The 26,313-nt window shown below is 38.4% G+C and overlaps 1 protein-coding gene across 1 annotated transcript in view; it reads left to right on the forward strand.

Moving 5' to 3' along the window:
• The window catches only part of LOC125459471 (mucin-6-like), a 210,458-nt gene that overhangs the window by 178,519 nt on the left and 5,626 nt on the right, over positions 1-26,313 (forward strand). Inside the window, exons 20-25 of the mRNA XM_059652220.1 lie at positions 254-363; positions 3,515-3,666; positions 8,493-8,634; positions 8,744-8,854; positions 17,310-17,495; positions 22,261-22,500. Coding sequence (XP_059508203.1) covers positions 254-363; positions 3,515-3,666; positions 8,493-8,634; positions 8,744-8,854; positions 17,310-17,495; positions 22,261-22,500 — 941 coding nt within the window. The remainder of the gene's footprint in view (positions 1-253; positions 364-3,514; positions 3,667-8,492; positions 8,635-8,743; positions 8,855-17,309; positions 17,496-22,260; positions 22,501-26,313) is intronic.

Below are 26,313 nucleotides of genomic sequence, written 5' to 3' on the forward strand. Positions count from 1 at the left end.
AGATGAGTATATGAAATACACAATATGAAAGTAATCTACCTGTTGTATCTTGCATCTAAATTTTGAATTTTAACTCCTCTCTCAATATCTAATCCAAAGTGCTTGAAATATGGCAATCCTGATTGTTGATGGAGTAACACTAATAATTTTAAACTGAAATGAGTCATTAGCCATTTTAATGTATTAATTTGACTTGCTATGAGATATCATTGTACGTATTTTAGTAACATAAATGTTAAATATATTTCCGTAGAAATGTGTCAGCATCCTAAGATTTACTTCAATTGTGCAAATGCAAAAAATGGTGAATATGGAGCAGCTTACCAACCAACATGCCAGATGCATGCTACAGAAACGCTTTGTGTGAGTAAAATGTAGTATAGAACTTTAGGGCTTATTCTGAAAAAAATAAAGAAAAAGAGCCAAATCACAAAAACAGATTATCTGGTCATTATTACAGTGCTGTTTATGGAAATTTGCTGTGATGAATTGCTATATGTCTTTTCTACATGACAACAGTCCAAAATGATGTCATCATTTGAGAGTGAACTCAGGTCTTGAACTGTGACTGTTCTAAAAAAATGTAAAAATGTTCTGTAATTTCTTTTCTCCCTTAATCCATATTTTATTCTTGTAGCTTTGATCACAATAACAAGGTTAGTACTAAAACAGCTACTCTTCTGCTGGAGATGAAAATGCTGAAGATACTCATAAAGATAAAAATTCAGCCTAATATTTAGAGTAGATACTATATAAGATCATTGTTCCATTGCTAATTTCTTATTAATATCCTCTTTAGTTTAGACTTATTCTTTCTTAAGTACTGACCAAAAAAACTTTGTCTTACTTACATTAAACAAGCCCCTTATCTGATCGTGATATAAGGAGCAATCTACAATCCATGCTAATATATTTCCCCTGATCCATGAACTGTAATTTTGTATAACTCCTTGTCTGGTATCTTAAGAAACCATTTTTTGAAATTGCAAAATGCACCTTTGTCTACACAAGAAATTACAACCTCAAAAATCTTTAACAATTACATTAATGGCAACATCCCCATCACAAATTTGTTTCAAATCTGCCTGTTCATAAAATGCTGTTCCATGTGTTCTATTATCATATCTCTGTTAATAAATTCCCGCATTTCTTAACGGCTGGTATCAGGCTGACAAGCCTAGAGTTTCTGCTTTCTTTCCCCTCTTTCTTGAATAGAAGAGTTACATTTGCTATCTTCTAATTCATGGGGTTGTCCTGGAATCATAGGAAAACTGGAAGATCAAATCCAGTGTATCCACAATTTCTGTAACCAGCTTCTTTAAAGTCCAAGAATTGTTCAAAACCTTTGGCCATCAAGTTTGGGGAATTTGTCAGCTTTTAGTTTAATCCACTTCTCTAGTACTGTTCCTTTGTTCGTACTAATTTCTCTTAAATTCTTCAATCTCATTATATACTTAGTTATTTACTGTTTCTAGAATATGTTTTGACCACTGCAAAGTGTGTACCCTGTCTCTGACATTTTCTTATTTATTATAATTTTTTTCTGTCTCTGCCTACAAGGAATGCATGTTCACTTTTCCTCATTGCTTCCTTTTTACATGTCTTTGGAAACTTTTTCTTATTTTTTATTTGCTATTTTTCTTGCTTTTTAGCTCTCACTTTCTATTTTCTTCTGTTTCAAAATTTCTTGTCATTTTTACTGAATTCTAAGTACTCCCAGTCCTCAAACTTGTGCACCCTTATGGCAGTATTGCAAGTACTTTAATCTAATACGATCATTAACATCCCTTATGTAAACCAAAGAACTGTGGATGCTGAAAACCTGAAACAAAAAACAGAAATTTCTGGAGAAAGTTCAGCAGATCTTGCAGCCGCTGTGGAGAGGAAGCAGAGTTTCAGGCCGGGTGATCCTTCAGTTTTTAATATCTCTTGCCAGTCACAGTTGCTCTTCTTTCAAAGTGTGATTTTATTCCTTATGAAAGTTTAGTTGTTATGAATTAAATGTTTGAATGTTTCTTTTAGTTTCTTAGGTAACCTTTGCTATCTTGTCCTTCCCATCTGCAGAGTTTGCTTTGTTCAGATTTAAAACTCTGGTTAAAGAATTAATTAAATGACCTTCAAAAGCAAAAACAGAAATTGCTTGAAAAGTTCAGCAGGTCTGGCAGCATCTGTGAAAAGAAATCAGAGTTACTGAGTCACTGGACCAAAAATATTAATTCTGATTTCTCTTCATAGATGCTGTCAGGCCTGATGGGTTTTTCTAGCATTTTTTGTTACTGCTTTTGTTTCTGATTTACAGCAGTTCTTGTGGTTTATAAATAACTTGCAAATTTAAAATAAAATTCGATCAGGTTATTTTCACTTCTTTCCGAGAAACTCCTTTACTAGATTGCCATTACAACGATACTGTTTTGTTATGCAACACTAAATCTAAAGGAACCTGTTTCCCAGATAACAAAGTGTGGGGCTGGATGAACAGAGCAGGCCGAGCAGCATTTTAGGAGCAGAAAAGCTGACGTTTCGGGCCTAGGCCCTTCATCAGAAAATGATGAAGCATCTCGGCCTGAAACGTCAGCTTTTGTGCTCCTAAGATGCTGCTGGGCCTGCTCTGTTCATCCAGCCCCACACTTTGTTACCTTGGATTCTCCAGCATCTGCAGTTCCCATTATCTCTGAACCTGTTTCCCGTTTGGCTACTTTAAATACTTATACAGAAGATTATTTTAAATTCATTCGATGAACTCATCCTGCATACTATTATTGTAAATTTGGTTTGCCTGGCCCATATGAAAACGGCATAGGGCATATAAATTATTCATTCCAGTACTTCAACCCTTCGTTGCTTACAGGCCAATTTGATTGTAACTTTTAAGTTCCATAACTAGCATCATTTCCACTTACTAGCTTTGATCTATCTTGTATAATCAGGAAGTCTTCGCCCTCTTTCCCTAGTGTTGGTGCCAGGAAATAAAATTTCCCTGCCTCCCAGTATCACTCTTGCAATCACATATTTGACCTAATAATATTACATGTTATGTTTTTGGGTTTCTGCTTCTACTTTTATCTCTGCCATGCCCTTGTTTTTTGTTGCTGTTGCTGTGCTCTTGATCTAGTGCTGTTCCTTTTTACCTACCAACGTCTTGGCTCTCCACTCATTTCTGTCTATGTTCTCCAGGCCAAGGCTTTCTGCCAGTCTCATTGATCTCACATACCTCATTTATTATTTTTATTCCAGCTGTGTTATTTGTTTAATATATTCATGCTGTTTGTTTGTCTCCCATCACCTTTATTGTGCTCTCAGACATCAGCCACTACTAGTCTTATCCTTGTAGTGCTGTCAGGTCTTTAGCAGTAATGCTTTTAGGTATCTGCTGCTGTCTTCTGTGCATCAGTCCCTGTGTTTTTTTAAAGTGGTCTTTGCTCATCCCTAATGCCAATATGTGGATTCCTACATTATCACATTTTTCAATTAAATGCACTTGATTCTGATTGTCAATTCACTTCTTCTTCATTAGTTAGCAACCAAATGTATTTCCGGCTGTATATGTCCATACGGAATGGTATTGAATGAGAGAGAGCAATGTGTCTATCTTCAAGACTGCTCTTGTGAATTCAGTGGTGTGTACTATCATCCCCGTGAGACAATAGTGAAAGAATGCCAGAAATGGTAAGGACCTATACATTGTACTTAAGTAATGTAAAACTGCTGTCTTAAGTGACTACTATAATAAGTGCGTTAGTTTCACTAGCAACATAGTGTTCTCCTGAATTGATGTTTCTTTTAACTTGCTGTTAAATACACAACAATATTTAAAATTGCTTCAAAGATTCACTTGAGTGGCCAAAATTACTTGGGCTTGGAGTGGAAAATAGATATACTGAATTTTATAGATAACAAAGTGTGAAGTTGGATGAACACAGCAGGCCAAGCAGCATCTCAGGACTGAGATGCTGCTTGGCCAGCTGTGTAGCTTTTGTGCTCCTGAAATGCTGCTTGGCCTGCTGTGTAGCTTTTGTGCTCCTGAGATGCTGCTTGGCCTGCTGTGTTCATCCAGCTTCACACTTTGTTATCTTGGATTCTCCAGCATCTGCAGTTTCCCCTAATACTGAATTTTTTCTTTTGGCCAACAGTTATTGAGGATTTTTATTGCCACACTTCCTTCAGACACATTTTCTTACTTCTGTTATTGTGCCCTTTGACAAAGTTACATTTGTGTTTTTGAGATCTTTCCTACCTGTGTACCCATAATCTCTCCCATCTGGAATAACAAGATGCATGGAAGTCCTCCAAGCCGTTCACCATCCTAACTTGGAAATGTATTCTTCTTCAGTGTCAAGGATTCAAAAGCTTGGAAGTCCCCTCCTATAGCACTTTCCTAACACCCCAAAGACTGCCACAGTTCACACCCTCATCAGTACCGTCTCAGGGCAGTTAGTGAATGGGCAAGGGTGCTACCTAGCCAGTGCTGCCAACATCCTATGAGTTCATAAAACAAGAAGTGGAGCTTTATGAGAGTCTGCTGATGAAGCAATCTGCTCCCTGTGTCATGTGGTATGAATTGTTATTCTCTTTGATATTCCTGCAATTCTGTCCTGATGCAAAGTTTTTTGAAGAGAAAAGTTTCAAAAGGATGTTTCAAAATATATCTGTCCTCATTCTAATGTAGTGGGTTCATTTTGTCACAAGAATTGAGGCCATCTGATCAGCTGCTTTTTGGCTTCCATGCTTTTCCCTCTCCCACTGAATCAGACTTTCTCTAAAATTCTCTCTTGTGTTGGCCCTGAAGTTGTATCTTTCTGTACTTTCTGTCATGGCTCCCATCCTGACTTTTTCAAGGTCATCCTATCCACGTGAACAATTCCTGATATTCTAGCTCTGTTCACTCCAAAGGATTAACCACCCGATTAGCTGATGTTATAAGTTTGTCTTCTCAGACACTTATATTTAAATCTGCTTTCACCCCCTCATCAAAAAATTCAGGGCTGAATTATGAACTAGTGTCATTATATTATTTGTTGTCTCTGTAGTTTGTGCCTATTTTTCCAAAACTCTACTGATTATTTCCATTCAGGTTCCTCCCCTTCCCTCAGTACTTAAACAGCCGTTATCAGTGTCAAAAATTATGTTCTGTTCTTCTGTGACCACAGTAAACAATTTCTCCTCATACATTTCAATGACAGTCTTTGGCATTGTTCACCACATATCTCCTTTTCATGACTCTCCATCATCATTTAGCAGGGTGGAACTGCCCTTAGCTGATTCCAATCGTAATTATCCACCTGTAGCCAGAAAACTTCTGTGGATGGCTATCTTCCTGCTCTGTAATATTGTCTCAATCAAGAGACCTACCCCTGGCCCTCTTTTATTTCTTATTTACATGCCAAATATCAGTGGCACCATCCGAAAGTATAACAATAATCATGGCAACCAGTTGTATCTCACCAGCACCTCTCACAAATCCTCTATTTTCTTTGAATTGCCAGATTGTATGTTTGACATCCATTACTGGCAAAGGTTTGATTTATTTTAACTAACTGTTGGAAATTCAAAACTCATGTCTTTGGACTGTGCCATAATGTTAGTTCCTACCCACCAACTCTAACAAGCTGTCTGGAAATTATCTGAGGCAGAACCACACCACCTGCAACCTTGATCTTGTATTTGACATCCAGTTAACATTCCAACAACATATCCCCTTCATCCAGGCTACTTAGCTCTGCCTCTGCAACTTTGTCTGAATTGGCTCCTGTCTTGACCCTCCAGTTGCTGAAACTCTTGTCCATGCTCTTTAGTTGGTTCCTCAACATATTGGTCGAGGAAACCATCCCTCATACATTCTGGAAAATCCTCCTCCATCACATTGCTACCAGTTTGGTTGGCCTAATCAATACATAGATTGAAGTCACCCATAATACCTGCTGTCCCCTTACTGCATGCATCCCTATTATCCTGTTTGTTACAGTCCACAACATTGCAACTACTGTTTGGTGGTCTGCACACAACCCCTTCTAACATGTGATAATGGGAACTGCAGATGCTGGAGAATCCAAGATAATAAAATGTGAGGCTGGATGAACACAGCAGGCCCAGCAGCATCTCAGGAGCACAAAAGCTGACGTTTCGGGCCTAGACCCTTCATCAGAGAAGCTCTCTGACGAAGGGTCTAGGCCCGAAACGTCAGCTTTTGTGCTCCTGAGATGCTGCTGGGCCTGCTGTGTTCATCCAGCCTCACATTTTATTATCTCCTTCTAACATGTGTTTCCCTTTGGTGTTCCACAGCTCCAACCATATCAATTCCGCATCGTCCAGGATAATGGTTTCCCTTATCACATGGACACTTTACAGATGGTCTCTTAGCCTGCCTTCTATTCTGCACCCGACGTAAATTTAAATTCAGCAGAAACTGCAGCCAGTATTGTAACTTGTACAAAGTCTCCTCTCAGATTAGAGCCAATGTCCTGGGGGAGTGTTTGCTGGTGCTGCTGGGGAGCGTTTAAATTAATATGGCAAGGGGATGGGAACCAATGCAGGAAGTTGGAGGGAGGCAAAGTGGGATCAGAAACAAAGGACATTAAGGTTGAAAAGTAAAAGTGGAAGGCAGAGAAACTGAAGACAAAAATCAAAAAGGGCACTCATTATCTCATAATTCTAAAAGACAATAATGTCAAAAAATGAGCCTGAAGGCCCTGTGTCTCAATGCAAGGAGCTTTTGTAATAAGGTGGATGAATTAAGTGCACAAACAATTATTAATGGATATGATGTAATTGGGATCACAGAGACCTGGCACTGGGGTGGCCAAGGATGGGAACTCAACATCAATTTTAATTTTAAAATTTTTCAATTTTAGGAAAGGGTAAATGGAAAGGAAAGGGAGGTCAGGTAGCATTGCTGCCTATGAAAGAGATTAATACAATAGTAAAGGAAAGCATTACCCTGGAAGATGTGGAATTGGTATGGATGGAGCAGTGGAACACCAGAGGGAAACACATGTTAGAAGGAGTTGTGTGCAGACCACCAAACAGTGGCTACAATGTTGGGGACTGTATCAACAGGATAATAGAGATGCATGCAGTAAGGGTACAGCAGTTATTGTGGGTGACTTCAATCTATGTATTGATTAGACCAACCAAACTGGTAGCAATGTGATGGAGGAGGATTTTCCAGAATGTATGAGGGATGGTTTCCTCGACCAATATGTTGAGGAACCAGCTAAAGAACACAGTATCCTAGACTGGGTATTTTTTGATGAAAGAGGATTAATTAGCAACCTTGTGGTGAGAGATCTTCAATACAGTAGAATTCTTCATTAAGATTGAGAGTGACATAATTGCATCTGAATCTAGGGTCCTGAACTTAAATAAATCTAATTTTGCTGGTATGAGGCATGCATTGGCTAGGATTAGCTGGCCATGGATACTTAAGGGGTTGACAGTAGATATGCAATGGCAGACATTTAAAGAACACATGGATGAACTTCCACAATTGTACATCCCGGTCTGCCGTAAAACAGGGACGGTGAAGGTTCACCAGATTGATTCCCAGGATGGCAGGTCTGACATTTGAAGAAAGACGGGATCAACTGGGTTGTGCTCACTGAAATTTAGAAAAATGAGGGAGGACCTCATAGAAATGCATAAAATCCTGATGGGACTGGACAGGCTATAGATGTGGGAAGAATGTTCCTGATGTTGGGCAAGTCCAGAACTAGAAGTTACAGCCTAAGAATAAGAGGTAGGCCGTTCAGGACTGAGGTGAGAAAGAATTTGTTCACTCAGAGAGCTGTGAATCTGTGGAATTCTCTCCCACAGGAAGTTGTTGGGGTCAGTTTATTAGATATATTCAAGAGGGAGCTGGGCATGGCCCCTGCGGCTAAAGAAATCAATGGGTATGGGGAGAGAGTGGGAATGGGATACTGACATTGCATGATCAGCAATGATCATATTGAATGGTGGTGTGGGCTCAAAGGGTCCACACCTGCACTTATTTCCTATATATTTTCTATATTTCAAAATTCATAGACTTACTTTGGTTTATAAATGTGGAAAGTTTGTATCTTCCATTCTTGTTTTTTTTTACTCCTTTGACAGCCTATAGTTTGTTTTAACCCTTCAGTTCTTCCTTGACACTCCCTTCAATTTAGTACTTTTTTGAAGTTTAATTGCTGCACAACTGGCAGCTGGGTGGCCAGCTTTCAGATCCTAAGTTCTGAAATTTCCTAAATCTTTGCTTTTTTGCTTCTCTCTTTTTAAGATCTTTCTTAAAACCAAGACGTTGACTAGTTGTCATCTGTTCTGATAGCTCCTTTGTCACTTGGTATGAAATTTTATTTCATGATTTTCTTGGGAAGTGCCTTGAGTTGTTAAATAGGCCATGCTAAATAAACCAGAGAAGTGGCAATTTGCTACTAGAGTTCTGTTTTTACAGTTGGAATAATTTTGAGCAGAGGTTTGTAATCTCAATTCAATCTCTCTAAAATTTTATATTTGAATAGTATCTGCATTGGAGGTAAATGGGAATGCACAGGAGATGCAAAGTGCCCTTCAACCTGCATAATTAATGGAGAAGGACATGTTACCACATTCGATGGGAATCAATATGTGTTTGACGGCAGTTGTGAATATACTTTAGTTCAGGTAAAAATCAAAAGTTTTTCTTTTATAAATAATTTATGTGTTCATGTATCTGACTGCATTTACTTTCATTCTTTGTATCTTAACCAATCTGCACAATTTGTTTGTTTAGGATGCTTGTTCTGTTGATTCCAGACAGCCATCATTCAAAATAGTCTCAGAAAATATTATTTGCGGTAAAACAGGAGTGGTCTGCACTAAGTCCATTAAGATCTACTTTCAGGTAACGAAGTTTAGCATTGCAGTATAATTTCAGTTATTTCAATTCGCACATTTATCTCAGTTGATTCAAGTGTAAACCCCTTTTCCATTAAATTGTTTTAATCTTACATGAGATGAAAATGTTGTTGGCAAAACCACCATTTAGTTTTCATCCCAAAATGACCCTGTAAAGGTAACCAATTTCTTAAATAATTATTTATTTGTTGTACATGCTTTTCCTAGCAATGTTGATATTGTTCAAAACTGACTGAACACAACATTCTTCTTTATCTTTAGCCTTCAACTACTGCTACAACCATAATATTATACTGAAATGATACAAGTAAAAGAAAAGTTAATTATTGAATAGGATGTTGGAAATTAAGTGTTGGTGTACCCAAGGTTTAATCAAGGCTGAACGTAAAAGTAAAATTTTATTGATGATGGAAATCTGCCAAAAATAGAAAATTCAGAAATACTCAGCATGTCAGGTAGTATCTGTGGAGAAAGAGAAAGTCGTTGGTAACACGTGAAGTTGATGACCTTTCATCGGAATAATGAAATGTTGACTCTTTCTGTCTATTATTGTTTTTACATTGTCATTTAATCTTTTTCTGTATTTTTTTTGGTATAATGAGCACGGGGTGGCTCAGTGGTTAGCACTGCTGCCTCACGGTGCCAGGGACGGGTTCGATTATGGCACTGGTCGACTGTCTGTGTGGAGTTTGCACATTCTCCTCATGTCTGTGTGGGTTTCCTCCAGGTGTTCCTGTTTCCCCCCAACAATCCATAGATGTGCAGTCTAGGCAGATTGGTCACATTAAATTGCCTGTTGTGTTCAGGGATGTGAAGAGTAGGTTGGTTGAAGGGGATGGGTCTGGGCCGGATGCTCAGAGGGTTGAAGTGGACTTGTTGGGCTGAAGGGCCTGTTTCCACACTGTAGGAATTTGATGATGAATTTGGGCAAACTGGGCTGTGAGGATTACAAGTGAGCATATGTACAACTTCAACAAATTGAAGTGACAAAGTCTTCAAGGACATAGCTGTCCAATTGCAAGAGCCAACACAAGGAACAAACCTACTTGACCTCACCTTCACTAACCTACCCATTCCTGTTGCAAATGCTCATGATACTATTAGCAGGAGTAACCAAGGCACAGTTCTAGTGGAGACAAATTTCCATCTTAATTCTGAGGACACACTTCATCATGTATTCAGTTGCAGCTCCTCAGACAGGAAGCAAGTTACATCTGTATTCAGCAAGATTTGAATAATATTTAGCTTGGCCTGATAGTTAATATGTAACAGTCCAAACCCACAATGCCTGGCAAAGACTATCCAAAAAGGGGTAGTCAAACACCAACTAACTTTCAATGATAAAATTACCAAATTCTCCAGTGCTAATCTCTTACAGTCAACTTCTAATGGGATTCTAGTTGGACAAGCCACAATTACCATGGCTACAAGAATAACTTTGAGGTGGAGATTTCTGTAGCGAGAAACTCCCAATGACTGCTAAACTAAAACATGTGCGCCATTTTCAGGACACTAATCAAGGATTTGTTGGATTACTCTATTGTTGCCTGAATGATTGAAGTTTCACTAACATGAAAGAAGCCCAGGACAAAACAATCTTGTTGACTGACACCTTTTCCACCACTTAAACATTTACTCCCTCCACCATGTAGACACAGTGTATACTACATGCACACAACACTGCAGTAATTCACCGAGCATTTCTTGATAGTGCCTTCCAAAGCACAATCTGTACTATCTGCAAGGATTTGAACAATCGCACACATAGGCACACCACCACCTGCCAGCTACACTTTAAGCTACACAGCAGCCTGACTTAGAGCTGTGTTGCTATCTTCATTGCCACTATATCAAAATTGTAGAACCCCTGTTTAAACAGCCATCCTACACCACATGGACAGCAGCAATGTCACCGTCCAAATGGCAATTATGATTGGCAATAAATGTTTGCCTTGCTGAGACACTCACATACCAGGAATCAATAAAAGCCCAAACACACCTGCTGGAAGTACTTCTCCAAACCACATACCATCCTAACTTCTTTTTTTAACTTATTCATTTATGGGATGAGGGTGTCACTGGCTAGGCAGCATTTATTTCCCATCCCTAATTGCCCAGAGGGCAGTTAAGAGTCAACCACATTGCTGTGGGTCTAGAGTCACATGTAAGCTAGACCAGGTAAGGATGGCAGTTTTCTTTCCTAAAGGACATTAGTGAACCAGATGGGTTTTTCCCCAACAATCGACAATGGATTCACAGTCATCATTAGACCCTTAATTCTAGATATTTAATTCAAATTCCAACAACTGCCATGGCAGGATTTGAACCCAGGTCCCCAGAACATTATCTGGGTCTTTAGATTAACAGTCCAGTGATAATGACACTAGGCTATCGCCTCCCCAATGAATTTGAAATTATATGACCAAAGTTTCATTGTTACTGGATCAAATTCCTGGAACTTTTCACTGAAGAGCACAATGAGCTGCCGCAATTCCAGGAAGCACAGGAATTGGAGTAGACCATTCAGCACCTCAAACCTGTTCCATCTTTCAGTGAGATGATAGCCAATCTGTGGTCTGACTTCATATATTTGCCTTTGGCCCATATTGCTTAATACATTTGCTTATCAAAAAATTATCTAACCAGTAATTAACAACTGATCTAGCATCCACTGCTGTTCATGGAAGAGAGTTTCAAATATCTACCATCCTTTATGTATAGATGCCCTTCCTAATATCTCTCCTGAATGGTCTAGCCCTAAATCTCAGACTACACCCGCTAGTTCTGGAATCCCCAACCAGTGGAAATAGTTTGTCTTTATCTATCCTGTCTTTTCCTGCCAACATCTTGAAGATTTTAATCGGATTACCCCTAAAACTTCTTAATTCTAGAGAAAACAGCATAATTTATGCAATCTCTCCCTACAACTTAACCCCTGAAGTTCAGGTTTTATTCTTGTAAACCTACATTTGAGCTCCCTCTAAAACCAATATATCCTCCCCAAGGTGTGGTGCTCAGATCTTCTCACTGTAATCCAGGTGGGCCTTACTGAAGTTTTGTATAACTTTAGCACTATTTCTGCATCCTCGTACTCCATTTCTCTCAATATAAAAGCTAGCATTGCATTAGCCACCTTGATTATTTTCTGCTACTGTTTGTGACATTTTAAAAATCAATGTACCTAAGATCTCAAGTGTCTTTGGGCATCCACTGTATTTAACTTTATACTCTCTAGGAAATACCTGATCTATCTTTTTTTGGTCCAAAATGGATAACCTCTCACTTGCTTACACGGAACTCTATCTGTCAAAGTTTTGCCCGTTCACTTAGTCTGTCAATATCCCTTTGTAATTTAATGCAATCATCTACACTTTCTACCTAACTTTGTGTCATCAGCAAATTTGGATATATGACTTTCAGTGGCATTATTCAATTTGTTAATACATAATGTGATTGATTGAGGCCCTAACCCAGATCCTTGTAGGTTGCACAAAATGAAATTGCTGGAAAAGCTCAGTAGATCTGGCAGCATTGGGTGGAGAGAAGTCAGAATTATTAGTTTGGTTCAAGGGACCCTTCCTCAGAACCTTGTGGGACACTGCTGGTCAGGTCCTGTCTATTTGAGTACCTACCCATTATCCCCACTTTCTGTTACCCGCTACTCAGCAAATTCCCCAGCCATTAGATGGCACGGTGGCTCAGTGGTTAGCACTTCTGCCTCACAGAATCAGGGGCCCGGCTTTGATTCCACCCTCGGGCAACTGTCTGTGTGGAGTTTGCACATTCTCCCCATGTCTGTGTGGGTTTCCTCTGGCTTTCCTCTCACAATCCAAAGATTTGCAGGTGAGGTGGCTTGGCTATGCTAAATTGCCCACAGTGTTTAGGGAAGTGTAAATTAGGGGGATGGGTCTGGGTGGGATGCTCTGAGTGTCAGTGTTGGCTTATTGGGTCAAAGAGCCTGTTTCCACACTGTAGGAAATCTATGATTCTATGTTGTCAGTAATTTGCCCTCAACTCCATGGGCTTCTACTGTATTTAATAGTGTTTAATATTGGACTTTATCAAAAGCCTTCTGGAAGTCTATATAAACGCACCCATAGACATTCCCCTGTCCCATTACTTCAGTCACCTGTTCAAAAAAATTTAGAGTTTTGTCAGGCATGACCTACCTGTCATGAATCCATGATAATAAAATGTGAGGCTGGATGAACACAGCAGGCCCAGCAGCATCTCAGGAGCACAAAAGCTGATGTTTCAGGCCTAGACCCTTCATCAGAGAGCTGTCAAGAATCCATGCTGGCTCTCCCTGATTAACTGAAATGTTTCAAAGTGTCTTGTTAGCCTGTCCTTGATTACAGACTATTTCTCCACCACAGACACTTGACTAACTTGTATTTAATTCCCTGGTTTTCCTCTTTCATTCTTCTTTAAAAAAGATTGGTGTGCAATTTTCAATCCAGAGGGATTCCCTGTATTCAAGGAACTCTGAAAGATTATAGTTAGGGCCTTTACAATGTGCTCCTGTATTTATTTTAACACCCTCGGATGGGTTGAGATTTAGCCCTCTTTAATTCCATTAATTACCTTATATCCAGTGTTTTACTTACATTAATTTAATTTAGTCCATTCCCTGTACGCCGTAAGTTCAGTGGAAATAAAATTATGAATATGTCTGCCGTTTTCCCATGGTTATTGGTATATTCCCACAAACAGTTTTAAGTGAGCCAGCAGTGCTCTTGATAACCTGCTTTCCCTTTTTGACTTTGATATCCCTGAAAAATTTCCCTTTTGTAGCACTCATAAGCTGTTTTGTAACCCTTTGCTCGTCTTTGTATCTTCCCTCTTCAGCAGAATCTGAGTTTTTTTTTTGCGTTTTTGTAACCTCTTTCATTTAGTTTTATGCTGCTTAATTGTCTGTTTAATTCTCCATAGCTGTTTCTTTTCTGTGAAGTGGAGCTTTTCCCTCTCAAGAGTATGAGCTGGTTTTGTTTGTGTTAATGCTTCTTTAACCGTCCTCTACTGTTCTTCACGTGTTTAACTATAAGTAGATATATTGTTGACAGTCTCTGTCTCCGCTTATATTGCTGTAGGAAACTATCCCGGAAACACTCCAGAAGTTCACACACTTTCTGACAAACTCTTGATTGCCTCTCCCGGTCGATGTTAGACTTAAAATCCCCCATTGATACTTGTCTGGCTTTGCTGCACACTTGCCTAATTTCTCCATTTATACAATGTAACACTTGAGAACTGCTACTAGTAGGTCTGTACACAATATTCATTACAGTTTTAGATCCTCTACTGTTCCTGAGGACCATGAATATGGTCTCCACTGGATGTGTGACCCTCATTTAATCCCCCATTTAATATATTGCAATATATTCGTTTATCATCAATAAGATTACTCCACCTCCCCCGCCATTTTGCCTCTCCATTCTGTAAACCATATAACTTGGTATATTTAGTCCCCAGTCTCAGCCATCTTGCAGTCACACCTCAGTAATTGCTACTTTATGATTACCTCCAAATTGGATTTGTGCAGCTCATTTAATTTAATCCTTACACTCCGCGCAGTTGTATATAGAATTCTTATTTGGGACATACAGTGTAACCTATCCCTCAGCACTGATATTTTATTCACCTGTTCAGTATTTCTCTTCTCAGTTTATTCTATACACTTATAGTTTGTGCTGTACCTCAAAGTAGGATTCCTACCTGATTTTTACTGTCTGATTTTGAAACTGTATAGGCTTCTGCCTGAGCACTTACCCTCGATTTGCTAGTTTAAAATCATTGTGACTGCATGATTTAGCCTTTTAACTGGGATGTTGATCCCAGATTGGTTCAGGTAGAACCCATTCTGTTGGTACAGTTCCTAGATGTTCCAATACTGCTGCCAGTGTCCCACAAAATGGAACCCTTCTTTCCTGCACCACTCCTTAGCTTACATTTTTACTTCCCTACTTTTCATATTTCTGTGTCAGTTTGCATATGGTTTGGGTAACACCAGAGATTATAACCCTTGAGGTCCTGTTCTTTAGTTTCCTAATTTCTGACATTCCCAAAACAGGAACTCTTGCCTATGTTATTGGTCACGTGGACCACAACAACTGGATTGTACCCCTCTTACTCTAATATCCTTTCACAAATAAATCAACACTGACACTGCATTCTATGAATGAGTGTAAACAAAATATGTTTTGGCTTAAAAATAGTTAAAATTCGGAAAAAGGATAAAATATTTTAAAAGCAAATAACAATTGATCTGCATTTGATTACTTGCAGTACAGATTGAATCTAGTCTGACACTCTTTAGTTCAGCAATCCCAGTGGCTTGGCACTCACAGTACCTCAGTTTTCCCTATGGTGTTATATAGTGACTCAGTGATGATTGTTCATCTTATTTTTTTATTACTCTTTACGCAGTTTGCATGTAACCTTATTAAGTAACATCAGATACCAATCCTAAATATCACTTAAACTGCTTTTGACTTGGTTCACTTGGATACTGGAACTTCCAGTTTCAAAAGCACTGTACGGAGATTTACCTACCAAGGAGGGGAAGCTTTGGGTGGTGGGGGAAATGGTCTACAGGGGCATTAAATACCTGGAAAGTTAAACCCAATGTTAGGGAGTCACGCATTTAAGATATACATGGGAGGATTGTTTTTTTCTCTCAGAGGTAGTGCACCTATAGAATTCTTTACAGCAGAGGGCTGTCAAGGCTGTGATAGACAGATTTTTAATCAACAATGATGCGGAGGTGCCAGTGTTGGATGGTGGGGGGTGGGGGAGTGGGGGTGTGGGTGGGGAGATGGACAAGGTCAGAAGTCACATGACACCAGGTTATAGTCCAACAGGTTTATTTGAAATCACAATTTGAAATACTTTAATCAGTAAGATATCAAGGGCTATGGGAATTAAATAAACAAGTGGAGTTCAAGATCATCAGATCAGCCATGCTGCCACTGAATGACGGAGCAGACTTGAGGAGCTGAATAACCTACTCTGTTCCTACATTTTATGGAAACCTCCACACTGTAAAACTCAATACTTGCAGCCATGCCTATGTCAAAGTGTACTCTTACTGCTTGACTGGTGATTTCCAACTTTTTTGAAATCAGTTTACCTATCCCTAACTTCACTTTCCTCAATCTGCATTTCCTGACTCTCAGCCTTTTTTGTGGCATAGGAACAGTTTATGCAACTCTAACTTCCATTGCTGATGAGAAACCATATGAAATTAAACTCCAAAATCAATTGTGTTAAAAGCCATGGGAGCAATTGTATTAACAGTAGGATTAATTGCCTTCTCCTCAACAACATGTAGCTGTTCCACAGACAGGGGGGATGAACGCCAATTGACTTTGCAATAGTCGTAACCCTGAATACAGGCAAAGACTCACATCTATCGATATCTTTGAGTATCAGTATTGTTCTGGTAATGAAGCACAATATTGGAGTCAGTATGTACACACTTTAATAGGTTTTTGTTTACAGAGATAAATGTGACAAACCTGCACATCCCAACTCAATCCTGACAATTTCAATTTGTCCTATCTTCAATTTCTGTTCAAAAAAAGACTTGCTTATCTGGGCAATCTTATTCTCATACTGTAATGATCACTGCGTTTACAAAATTAAACACAGTTAACATACATTGACAGTCATTGTCCCATGAGGCTCAGTTTTTCACAGCACGTTGCTACTGCTATCTACATTCTTCTAGATCAGGGCCTTTACCCCAGAGGATCAGAAGGGTAGATATTGTCTGTAGCTATCAAGGTAGCTAACATTAGAGACTTCCTATTTCCTTGGTTCTCTACCTTTCCTTGAAGTTTTGCACTTTCCCATCTTTTAAGGGGAGAGAATATAGAATTATTAGTGTGAGAAATGGACTGAGCGCACTGAAGGAATGACAATATTTGTGGAGAATAAATCAATATGAGATGTCATAAATGTGATGGTGTGAATGCAAGTTTTGGTTGTTCCATTAAGGACATGAAGGAGATGGATTAATGGATGTGCATGAATTTAAATTCGATGAATTAATAAGCAAACTTTTATCAGAACAGTTTATTGTTTTACTGAAAGATAATCAAGCTGAAATATTAACAGTTTCTCTCACCACAGATATTGTTTGACGTGAGTAGTTCAAAAAATTCTTATTTCAGAATCCCATCTTAATCAGAGCTTTGAGATAGCAGGAACTGCGGATGCTGGAGAATTTGATCTAACAATGTGTAGAGCTAGATGAACACAGCAGGCCAAGCAGCATTAGAGGAGCAGGAAAGCTGATGTTTTGGGTCTGGACCCTTCTTCAGAAAAAATCAGCAGAGCTTTGCTTTTGTACTGATGGAAAGTTAGTTTATTTAATATGATAAATTCCATCCATCACTAGCTTCACAATAATCAATGTGCATGCTCTCTTTTTCTTTCAGGATACTCTAATTAAGCTGACTAATGGGCACTATCAAATAACACCTCCAAATGCAGCAAGAGGACTCAAAGTCATTAATAATCCACTGTATTTAAAATTTGATTTAAAAATCAGTTCAAAACTTGAGCTAACTATTATATGGAACAAGAACATGAATGCTTACATCTCAATTACTAGACTGTCAGAGGTAACTTAACATCAAACTCCTGATGATAGTTTGGCTTTCTTATAGATGGAAGTAATCTGAAAATATCAAAGTGAAACTAGTTTGGGCCAGTTTGTAAAATAATTGCACTATCAACTCAAAAATATTTTGTTTCAATCTACAGCTTGATTCAATAACAATCATGTAGTCATTGGCTTCCCAGAATTTCTAACTCTCTTGTATCTGAATTGTCTCTTTATTTTTCATTTGAAATGTTTATTATCAAATATTTGATCAGTTTTCCTTCCAATTATACCAAAGTCTCCTTGTGTCTTTTCCATTTTATTCTAGAAATAGTTTGTTATTTTGAGGAAGTTGCTGTAAATGTTTAATCTTTACAGAATCAGGATGAGGTTCAGAATAGTATTTATTGCAAAGGTTGTTGAAATGTCTAAATGGAGGGAAATCTAAAGTTTTGTCCTTGAATGGTTTCCATATATTTGGATGTATTTACTCAGAAGTATTATTTATGTCTGGATGTTTAAGCTTCACTAACAATGCAATAGAAGTGTGTTGAAAAAATGATGTTGCTGAAACTTTCAATGCTATGAATCATTTCTAATATTTAGTAATGTCATTTATGGACTAGTAAATTTGACAACTGTGCTGCCAGCAATAGTCTTGGTTATTAAAATAACATCAAATAGAAAGTTTAAAAGCATGTATCAATTTACAAAAAAAACTAATTTATCTCACTTTAAAAGAATTTCTTCAACACTAGTTTATTTTGTAAGAATTAAATATAAAAGAGGCAAGATCATGAATGGACACTCATTTCCATGTTTTAAATACATTCAGCCATTCTTCATTGTTCTGTATTCTAACATATAGTTTACAATTCTCATTCATTTTTTGCCAACATTCCCTCCTGCTCTGTTACTGTTTAAGACTAATTCACTGTTTAGGGTGAGATTGCACAACAGCTGGTAAATATTACTTACATATTTGATGACACATTGTCTTGAGTATGAGTGGTACGGTGGCCCAGTGCTTTGCACTGCTGTCTCACAGTGCGAGAGAGATGGGTTTGAATCCAGCCTTGAGTAACTGTCTGTGTGAATGTGGCTCATGACATTAACCCACACAGATGTGATGAAAATCAGTTCTTTGTGATGATTGGAAGCACCCTGGATTCAACTTACTTGTGCCTCTCATGATTTTATAAATTTCTATAAGGTCACCTCTCAGCCTCCTACTCTCCAGTGAAAGAAGTTCCAACCTATCCAGCCTATTTTGTATAACTCAAACCCTCCATTCCTGGCAACATTCTGGTAAATCCATTCTGAACCCATTCCAATTTCATAATATCCTTCCTATAGAAGGACAACCAGAACTGTACACAGTACTTAGCAACATCCTACACAACCTCAACCTGACATCCTAACTCCTATACTCTCAGGTCTGAGCAATGAAGGCAAGTGTGCTAAATGCCTTCTTAACCACCCTGTCTATGCAAATTTATGAGAATTATGTACCTGAACCCCTAGGTCTCTTTGTTCTATAACATTACCTCAGATTCTATCATTAATTGTATGAGTCCTGTCCTTGTTTGTTTTATGAAAAAGCAATATCTCACATTCATCTGAATTAAACTCCGTCTGCCACTCCTCAGCCCATTGACTCATTTGTTTAAGATCTCTTTGTCATCTTAGAATACCTTCTTCTCTGTCCACTATACCACCAATTTTGGTGTCATCCGCAAATTTACTAACCATGCCTCCTATATTCTCATCCAAATTGTTAATTTAGATGTCAAACAAACATAGTCCCCATGGAATACTGCTGGTCATAGGCCTCTCATCTGGAAAACAGCCCACCACCACCCTCTGTCTCCTACTGTCAAGCCAATTTTGATTCCAGTTGGCAAGCTCACCCCAAATCCCACGTAATCCAACTTAACTAATTAGCCTACCTTGTAGAACTGTGTCAAAGGCTTTACTGGAGTCCATGTAGACAATGTCTACTGCTTTGCCCTCATCAATCTTTTAGGTTAATTTCTCAAAAAACTCGATAAAGTTTGTGAGACAAGATTTCCCTCACTGCCTATCCTTTATCATTCCTAGCCTCTCCAACTGCATGTAAATCCTATCTTTCAGAATCACCTCCAACAACATATCCACCATTGATGTCAGGCTCACAGGCCTATAGACCCCAGCCTTCTCCTTATAGGCTTTCTTAAATAAAGGCATAACATTAGCCACCCTTCAGTCCTCCAAGTCACCACCAGTGGTTATTCATTATACAAATATTTCCGCTAAGGGACATTTAATTTCTTCCCTAACTTCCCAGAACATTCTAGGGTACACTTGAAAAGGTCCCAGAGATTTATCTACCTTTATGCCTTCTAAGACCCCCAACACTTACTCTTCTGTAATGTGAACTGTTTTCAAAGAGTAGATATTTATTTTCCTGAGTTTTCTAGCCTTCAACTGTTTCTCCACAATAAAAACTGATGCAAAATATTAATTTAATGTGTCTCCCATCTCCTGAGGTTCAGCACATAGGTGACCTCATTAATCATTAAGGCGCCCTATTCTCTCTCTTGTTGCTTTTTTGCTCTTAACGTACTTGTAGAATCTCTTTGGATTATTAACTTTATTTGCCAAGGCTATCTTCTTTGCCGTCCTGATTTCCTTCTTCAGAATTCCTCTACATTCTTTATACTCCTGAAGAAATTCATTTAATCTCAGTTGTCTACATCTGATATATGATTCTTTCTCATCCTTGACTGGAACCTTGATTTCTTTATGCATTCATGTTTCCTAATTTTACCAGTCGTATACTTCACTCTAATATGAACTTGATGCCTCTGAATTCTTGTCATCACACTTTTGAAAAAGTCACTTGTCCTGTGATCAGTGTACTCCAATCAACTTTTGAAAGTTCCTGTCTCATACCATTAAAATTTACCTTACTCCAATTAAAAACTTTAACTTCTGTGGAAAGCTTAACCTTTTCTATAAATATTTTAAAACTAATAGAATTATGATCACTCGTCGCAAAGTTTTCCACTACGAAAACTTCAGTCACTTTCCCTGCCTTATTTCACAAGAGAAGGTCAGGTTTTGCTCCTTCTCTAGTAGGTATATTTACATATTCGTAAAGAAAATTTTCTTGGAACACATTCAACAAATTCCTCACCATTCAAGCTTTAACACTGTGGCAGCCTCAGGCAATGTTTGGAAAAATTTAAATCCCCTACTATTACAAGCCTATTGCTGTTACATATATCTGAGATTTCTCTACATCTTTGCTTCTCCATTTCCCTCTGACTACTGGGGGGCCTATAGTACCATCTCATCAAGGTGACCATCCCTTTCTTGTTTCTAATTTCTACTCACATAGTCTCACTGGACAGTCCTTTAGAAATATAATCTCTAATTACAGTTGTAATGTTTTCCTTCATCAAAAGCGCCACTCAATCTGCTCTCGTGCTTCTCTTTCTATCCTTTTTAAGCATTGAAAACCCAGAACTTTGAACTGCCAGCCCTGTCCTTCCTTCAGCCAAGTTTTTGTAATAGCTATGATATCCAAGTTCCATGTTCCCAGACATATCCTGAGTTCATCAGCCTTATCTGTAAGACCCCTTGTATTGAAATAAATGTAGTTTAATTCTTCAGTTACCTCATTTTTGGACTTGCTTTTGTCTGTTTTTTCTACATTGCCCTTTTCTGATTCAAAGAAATATCCTCATCTGTCTTTCAGTTTTTATTGCTGTTTAGGAACCACCCACCCCACTTCTCTGCTAGTTTAAGAGCTCCCGAAATAGTACTGGAAAATCTCCCTGCCAGGATTTAGATCCCTTCCCAGTTCAGGTGAAATTCATCCCTTTTTAACAGGTCTTTACTGCCCAGAAGACATTCCAATGATCCTTGCATATTGCACCATTTCTTCAGCAGTTGATTCATCAGCCCTATCTTTTTACTCTGACTCTTATTCAAGTGTGGCACTCGGAGTACACCAGTGATTACTATCTCTGAGGTTCTGTATTTTAGCCTCTTATTCATTCTGCGAAGCCTTAACCCTTTCCTTAATTATGCTGGTCTGTATAATGTGTATAACTTCTGGCTTCTCACTCTCTTTGTCAACATGATTTAGCTGTTTTGGGATGTCCTTAATTCTAGCACCATACTATTCCTAGATTCATGCTCAGGCTGCAGAATCTCCTGTCTGTGCCCCTGATAGGAGCGTTCCCTGTAACAATTATTCTTTTGAATCTTCACAAACCCCACTTGATATAAAATTCATTCTTGGTGCCCAAGATCTGACTGCCCCTTCTGTTTGCCTCTGAGAGGCTATCCCCTTCAACAGTATCCAAAATGGAATATCGTTTGACAGTGGAAGAGCCACAGGAGACTTCTGAACTATCTTGTTACCTTTCTTAACAATCACTCATCTATCTGACTGATCTAGCTGTATAACCATCTCTCTGAATATACTATCACACTCTGTATCTCTTGCATGTCCTCAGTGAAATCAATCCTAAAAAGAAGAAATTCCGAAAAGCACCTTATATATACAAAAAACTTCCTTATCCACAAATTTTTATCTTCAGTATGCTAAAGATAAAAAAAGGCAAAATCTTAAAATAAAAGCAAACAGCTGAAACTCTCAACCAAAATAAAAAATTAACTGCCATATTGGTTAAGCTGTATACTTTGTTAAGCTCATTAATTGATTTCAATTCTTAGGCATATGATCACAATGTTTTAGTGTTTGAAAAAATTATGTTCTATCACTTTTCCAGTTCGCAGTGTGTGGACTATGTGGTAATTACAATGGTAATGCAGACGATGAATATGTAACACAGAATAAATACTTAGTTTCCAATGTACTGACCTTCGCGAATTCTTGGAAGGAAGATCCTACATGCAGAGATGTAACGGAGGTTGTATTTCCATGTCGCAAAAATCCATATCGTTTGGCCAGAGCTGAAAAAATGTGTGCTATAATTAACAGTAAGGTGTTTGAGCCATGTCACAAGCTGGTGAGTGTATTATGAGTTATATATCGTCTTGTAGTATTTTATTACTGTGTGAAAATGAGCATTTTTAGGGGTGAAGTTTGTCAATTTTTCTCATTTTGTCCCTGTAACTTTGGAAATTGGATGAAAAAAACAAACATCCAGCTATGTGCATAAATAGGGTTTCCACAAAGCTTCTGGTTAAATTCAGCTGGTGGAGTGGATACAACCCTGAGAACATCACCCCTTTTATCTGTTAGTTTACAGTTTGGACTCTTCATTTTTACCCACAGGATTTTTAGCTATGTTGACAGGGTGTAGGTAAAGACTGTTGAAAAATGGGTGAAGCGTTATCTAGTAGAGATCTTTAAAATTAGTGTGGATATGGAAAAAAAAACTTTCCTGTTGTGAGGAAGAACATATCTAGCAGCCGTCAATATTAGGTACTCATCGAGAAATCCAAATCAAAATTCAGAAGAAAGAAAGCATCTTTACCCAGAGAGCAGTAAGAATGTGCCAAAGGTGTGGTCCAAGTAAATACTATTGATGCATTGAAAGGGAAGTTTAGCAGAGTATCTGCAGGAGATGATTACAACTATAGAGTTAAATGAGAAAAAATAGGAAGAAATCTGAGTAACAGTGTGCATGCATTTTAGGCTAATTGATCTGGTTCTCATTTAAACTTGCATACTCTTGAAAGCAGCAACTTTGGAGAGAGAGAGAAAAACAAGTCATGTTACATGCCTTTCACCTGAAGTGAGGCAAGTTGCAAATTTGACAATACAGAGATAGGATGAGAAAGAAGAGAAGGACGGGAGATCCAATGGATAGAAGGTGGGAGAGTTTAAATTTCAGATATCCTTTGAAACATCCTGTGATGTGAAAAGCACCATGTAAATGCAAGTCCTTTCTTTTAAACATAATGGTGCAAAAGGGGATGTTAAGTTTTAAAAAACAAAATGGAAGGAGCTTGAAGTACCAATTACAGGTACCTGCTGCAAGAAAAATAGAAGAAATAGCTGTGATCTGAACTTATTAAACTTATTGAGGATGGAGCATCATAAAGCACCTCAGGTTTTCAGCATCCATGGTATTCTAGTTTTGTTCGTTAAAATGCCCAATTCCAGCTGCAGTGAATTGTAAAATTCAATGAGATGTGAAAGGGAACAAAGCATCAAAATGTGAGGTTACCCCTTGTCCATGGCTTACAATGCAAGTACTATATGCACTTTGTTCTGCCTGCTCATTTGAATGATTGCAATGTCCAGCATGAAGCATGGCATTCAGTGCTGATGTGCCGATACTAGATCCCAGGTTTACGCTAGTTAAATCTAGCCTGCAATTCTTAAAACCAGACTCCATCTCTTAGTCGGGAGTTGCATTACCACTGAAGTGAATGTTTGAACTGGTTGTGAAGAGAGTGTGAGCAAGGAGAAGAGTGAATTATGGCACAGTATGGCAGAGAACAGCCTTTTGGATATTCCACTGTTCCATTTAATGCCTTAGTTTAGGAGGTACAGCGAAGGGGAGGTGTCATCCATCTACAAGAGAACAGAAGACTCTCCAAACACACTAAAAAGAAGCAAAGGATTACAGATAGCTGCAGTGAGTAATGCCACAGCTCTAACTTGGAGGAATTGAATTCATATGCCTCAAGAAATTGGGTGACGCTCATTCTTTTCGGAATGACAAATTGCAGATGGTGGAAATGTGTATCTTTTGTTTTCCTCACCTCTCTTCACCACATCCAGAGCCTTGCAACGTTTCTCTTTTCAGATTTCTGAGAATTGCAACCTAACCAGGAAGATTGATGTGAAGGGGCAGAAGAACAATGATGAAGAGGATACATAGTTATGCACTCACATATACAGTTGCCAGCACAAATATTGACAGTGTGTAGTATAGAGGATACCTTGGAGGCAGTAACTTCAAGTGATAAAATACTGGGCATAAATGGTCTGCAACTAGAGCAAGAGATAAGCATGATACAAATTCCAACTCACTGAAGAATAAGGTTGCACACAGGTCTTGCTGTAGAGAACTGTGATTCGAACTATGTTTGGGTGGCCTACAGAAGTGGTCTGATAAATATGTGCTTAGAAATGCTTGATTCGTTGGCATGCCTGACAGAAAGCCTAGGGAAAAGTCAAAAATATGGTGATATCCAGCACGAACTTGGCATAGGGCATGTCATTGAACTTGAAACACACACTGTTTAGTGAGGGCATGATGACCAACATGACAGCAGACTGTTCTATACTACAGTACCAATGGCTGATATTTCCACTTCCATTCAATTCAAACTGAACTCATGCATCCTCTACTTCTGTCAAAAATATTTGACTTGCTGTCGTCATTGTTGTAGATGCCAGCGTTCAGAGACGTTTGCAATCTATTCTAAAATACACAGCTAGGATTGCCTGTGAGAGTAGATGTTAATGACAACATTAGTTGTGTTCGTTTATATGCTGATGACTGGGCATTAACTGGGCTTTCACTTCTACCCCTTAATAGATACAGATTGAAAGGTGATTGTTGGTATAGAAGCCATATGTTTGTAATGTGTAAACCTGTAAATAAATTATATAAATATAACATTATACATTTAATAATGTTGGTAAAAATTGTTCTCAATTCTATCTTTCATGAGTTGACTTTCTGGATTAAAACATTTTTGCAAGGATAGTTATATAAAGGCGAGGGTTGGAAACTAAGAAAAATAATTTCAGCTGAAAGTACGGATTCAGCGGTTGCTGTAGAAAGTGTAATGAAGAAGTGTAAGTTCTTGGGAGATGATTACATCTTAATGTTCTCTGCTTTGGGATCTTATGAGAATTTGAAGAATGGAACAAGTGTATGGGCAATAGTTAGAAGGAGTATGATCTGAAGTATTTTGAGAGATGGAAGCCATTTGTCAGACAGTGATAAAAGTTCCGATATTCTATTAGATTTCTTGCAGGAAATTTACATGGAGATGATCGCTTAAATGTCCATGTATAATGTTATTATAAATGTGGTAAAATCGTAGGCTGTGTGCCTTCAAAGTTTAGATTACTCTTTCTGCTAGACCAATGCATGATGGATGGTATGGAGCTATCCTTATACATCTAATACCATTTGACTTTAGGAAATACTCAAATTCCCTGCTGGTAAACAGTGGCCTGTTAGCTATGGCTGACACTTCTAGGAGACCAGATATTGCAAAAGATGCATGCAATTTTTCCATTGTCATCCTTGTGTTTGATAAGTGAACTCTGTGCACATTCTGACATTTTCAACAGGTGACCACAATGACTAAGAAGATTGAGACCATGAAAGGACCTGCCATGTCAATATGTAACTGAGTCCAGTTTTTACCCAAACATTCTCACAAATATGGGGTTGTTGCTGGCTGTAAGCTTTGTCCTTGCAGGCCCTCTGGGCACGGTCCGACAAAGCAGCCATGTCTGCATCCGATCCTGGCAACCAGACATAACTTGTTGCCAATATTTTCATTTTGGACACCCCTGAATGACCCTGGTGGTGTTCAGCCAGTATCTGGTAGTGACCTTTGCTTGGAACAATCATTCTTGCTTCCCATAATCATATGGCATCCTCCAATATGACCTGTTCTTTCCGTGTCCATAAAGGTTCCGGTTGTGATAGATTTTTGGTTTCTACCATCACCACCAGCTGTTACACTTTTGCCAAGTCTAGAACTGTGTCCAGAACATTTAAAACCATTACAGACTCTTCCAGTGACGGCACCACTCGCATCTGTATTTGCTACTTGGCCTCCCAGACAATGATCCAACCGTAATTATACACACTTATTATCAGAATCAACCACTGAATTCA

The sequence above is a fragment of the Stegostoma tigrinum genome, chromosome 17 (genome assembly GCF_030684315.1).
Source record: "Stegostoma tigrinum isolate sSteTig4 chromosome 17, sSteTig4.hap1, whole genome shotgun sequence".
NCBI lineage: Eukaryota > Metazoa > Chordata > Chondrichthyes > Orectolobiformes > Stegostomatidae > Stegostoma > Stegostoma tigrinum.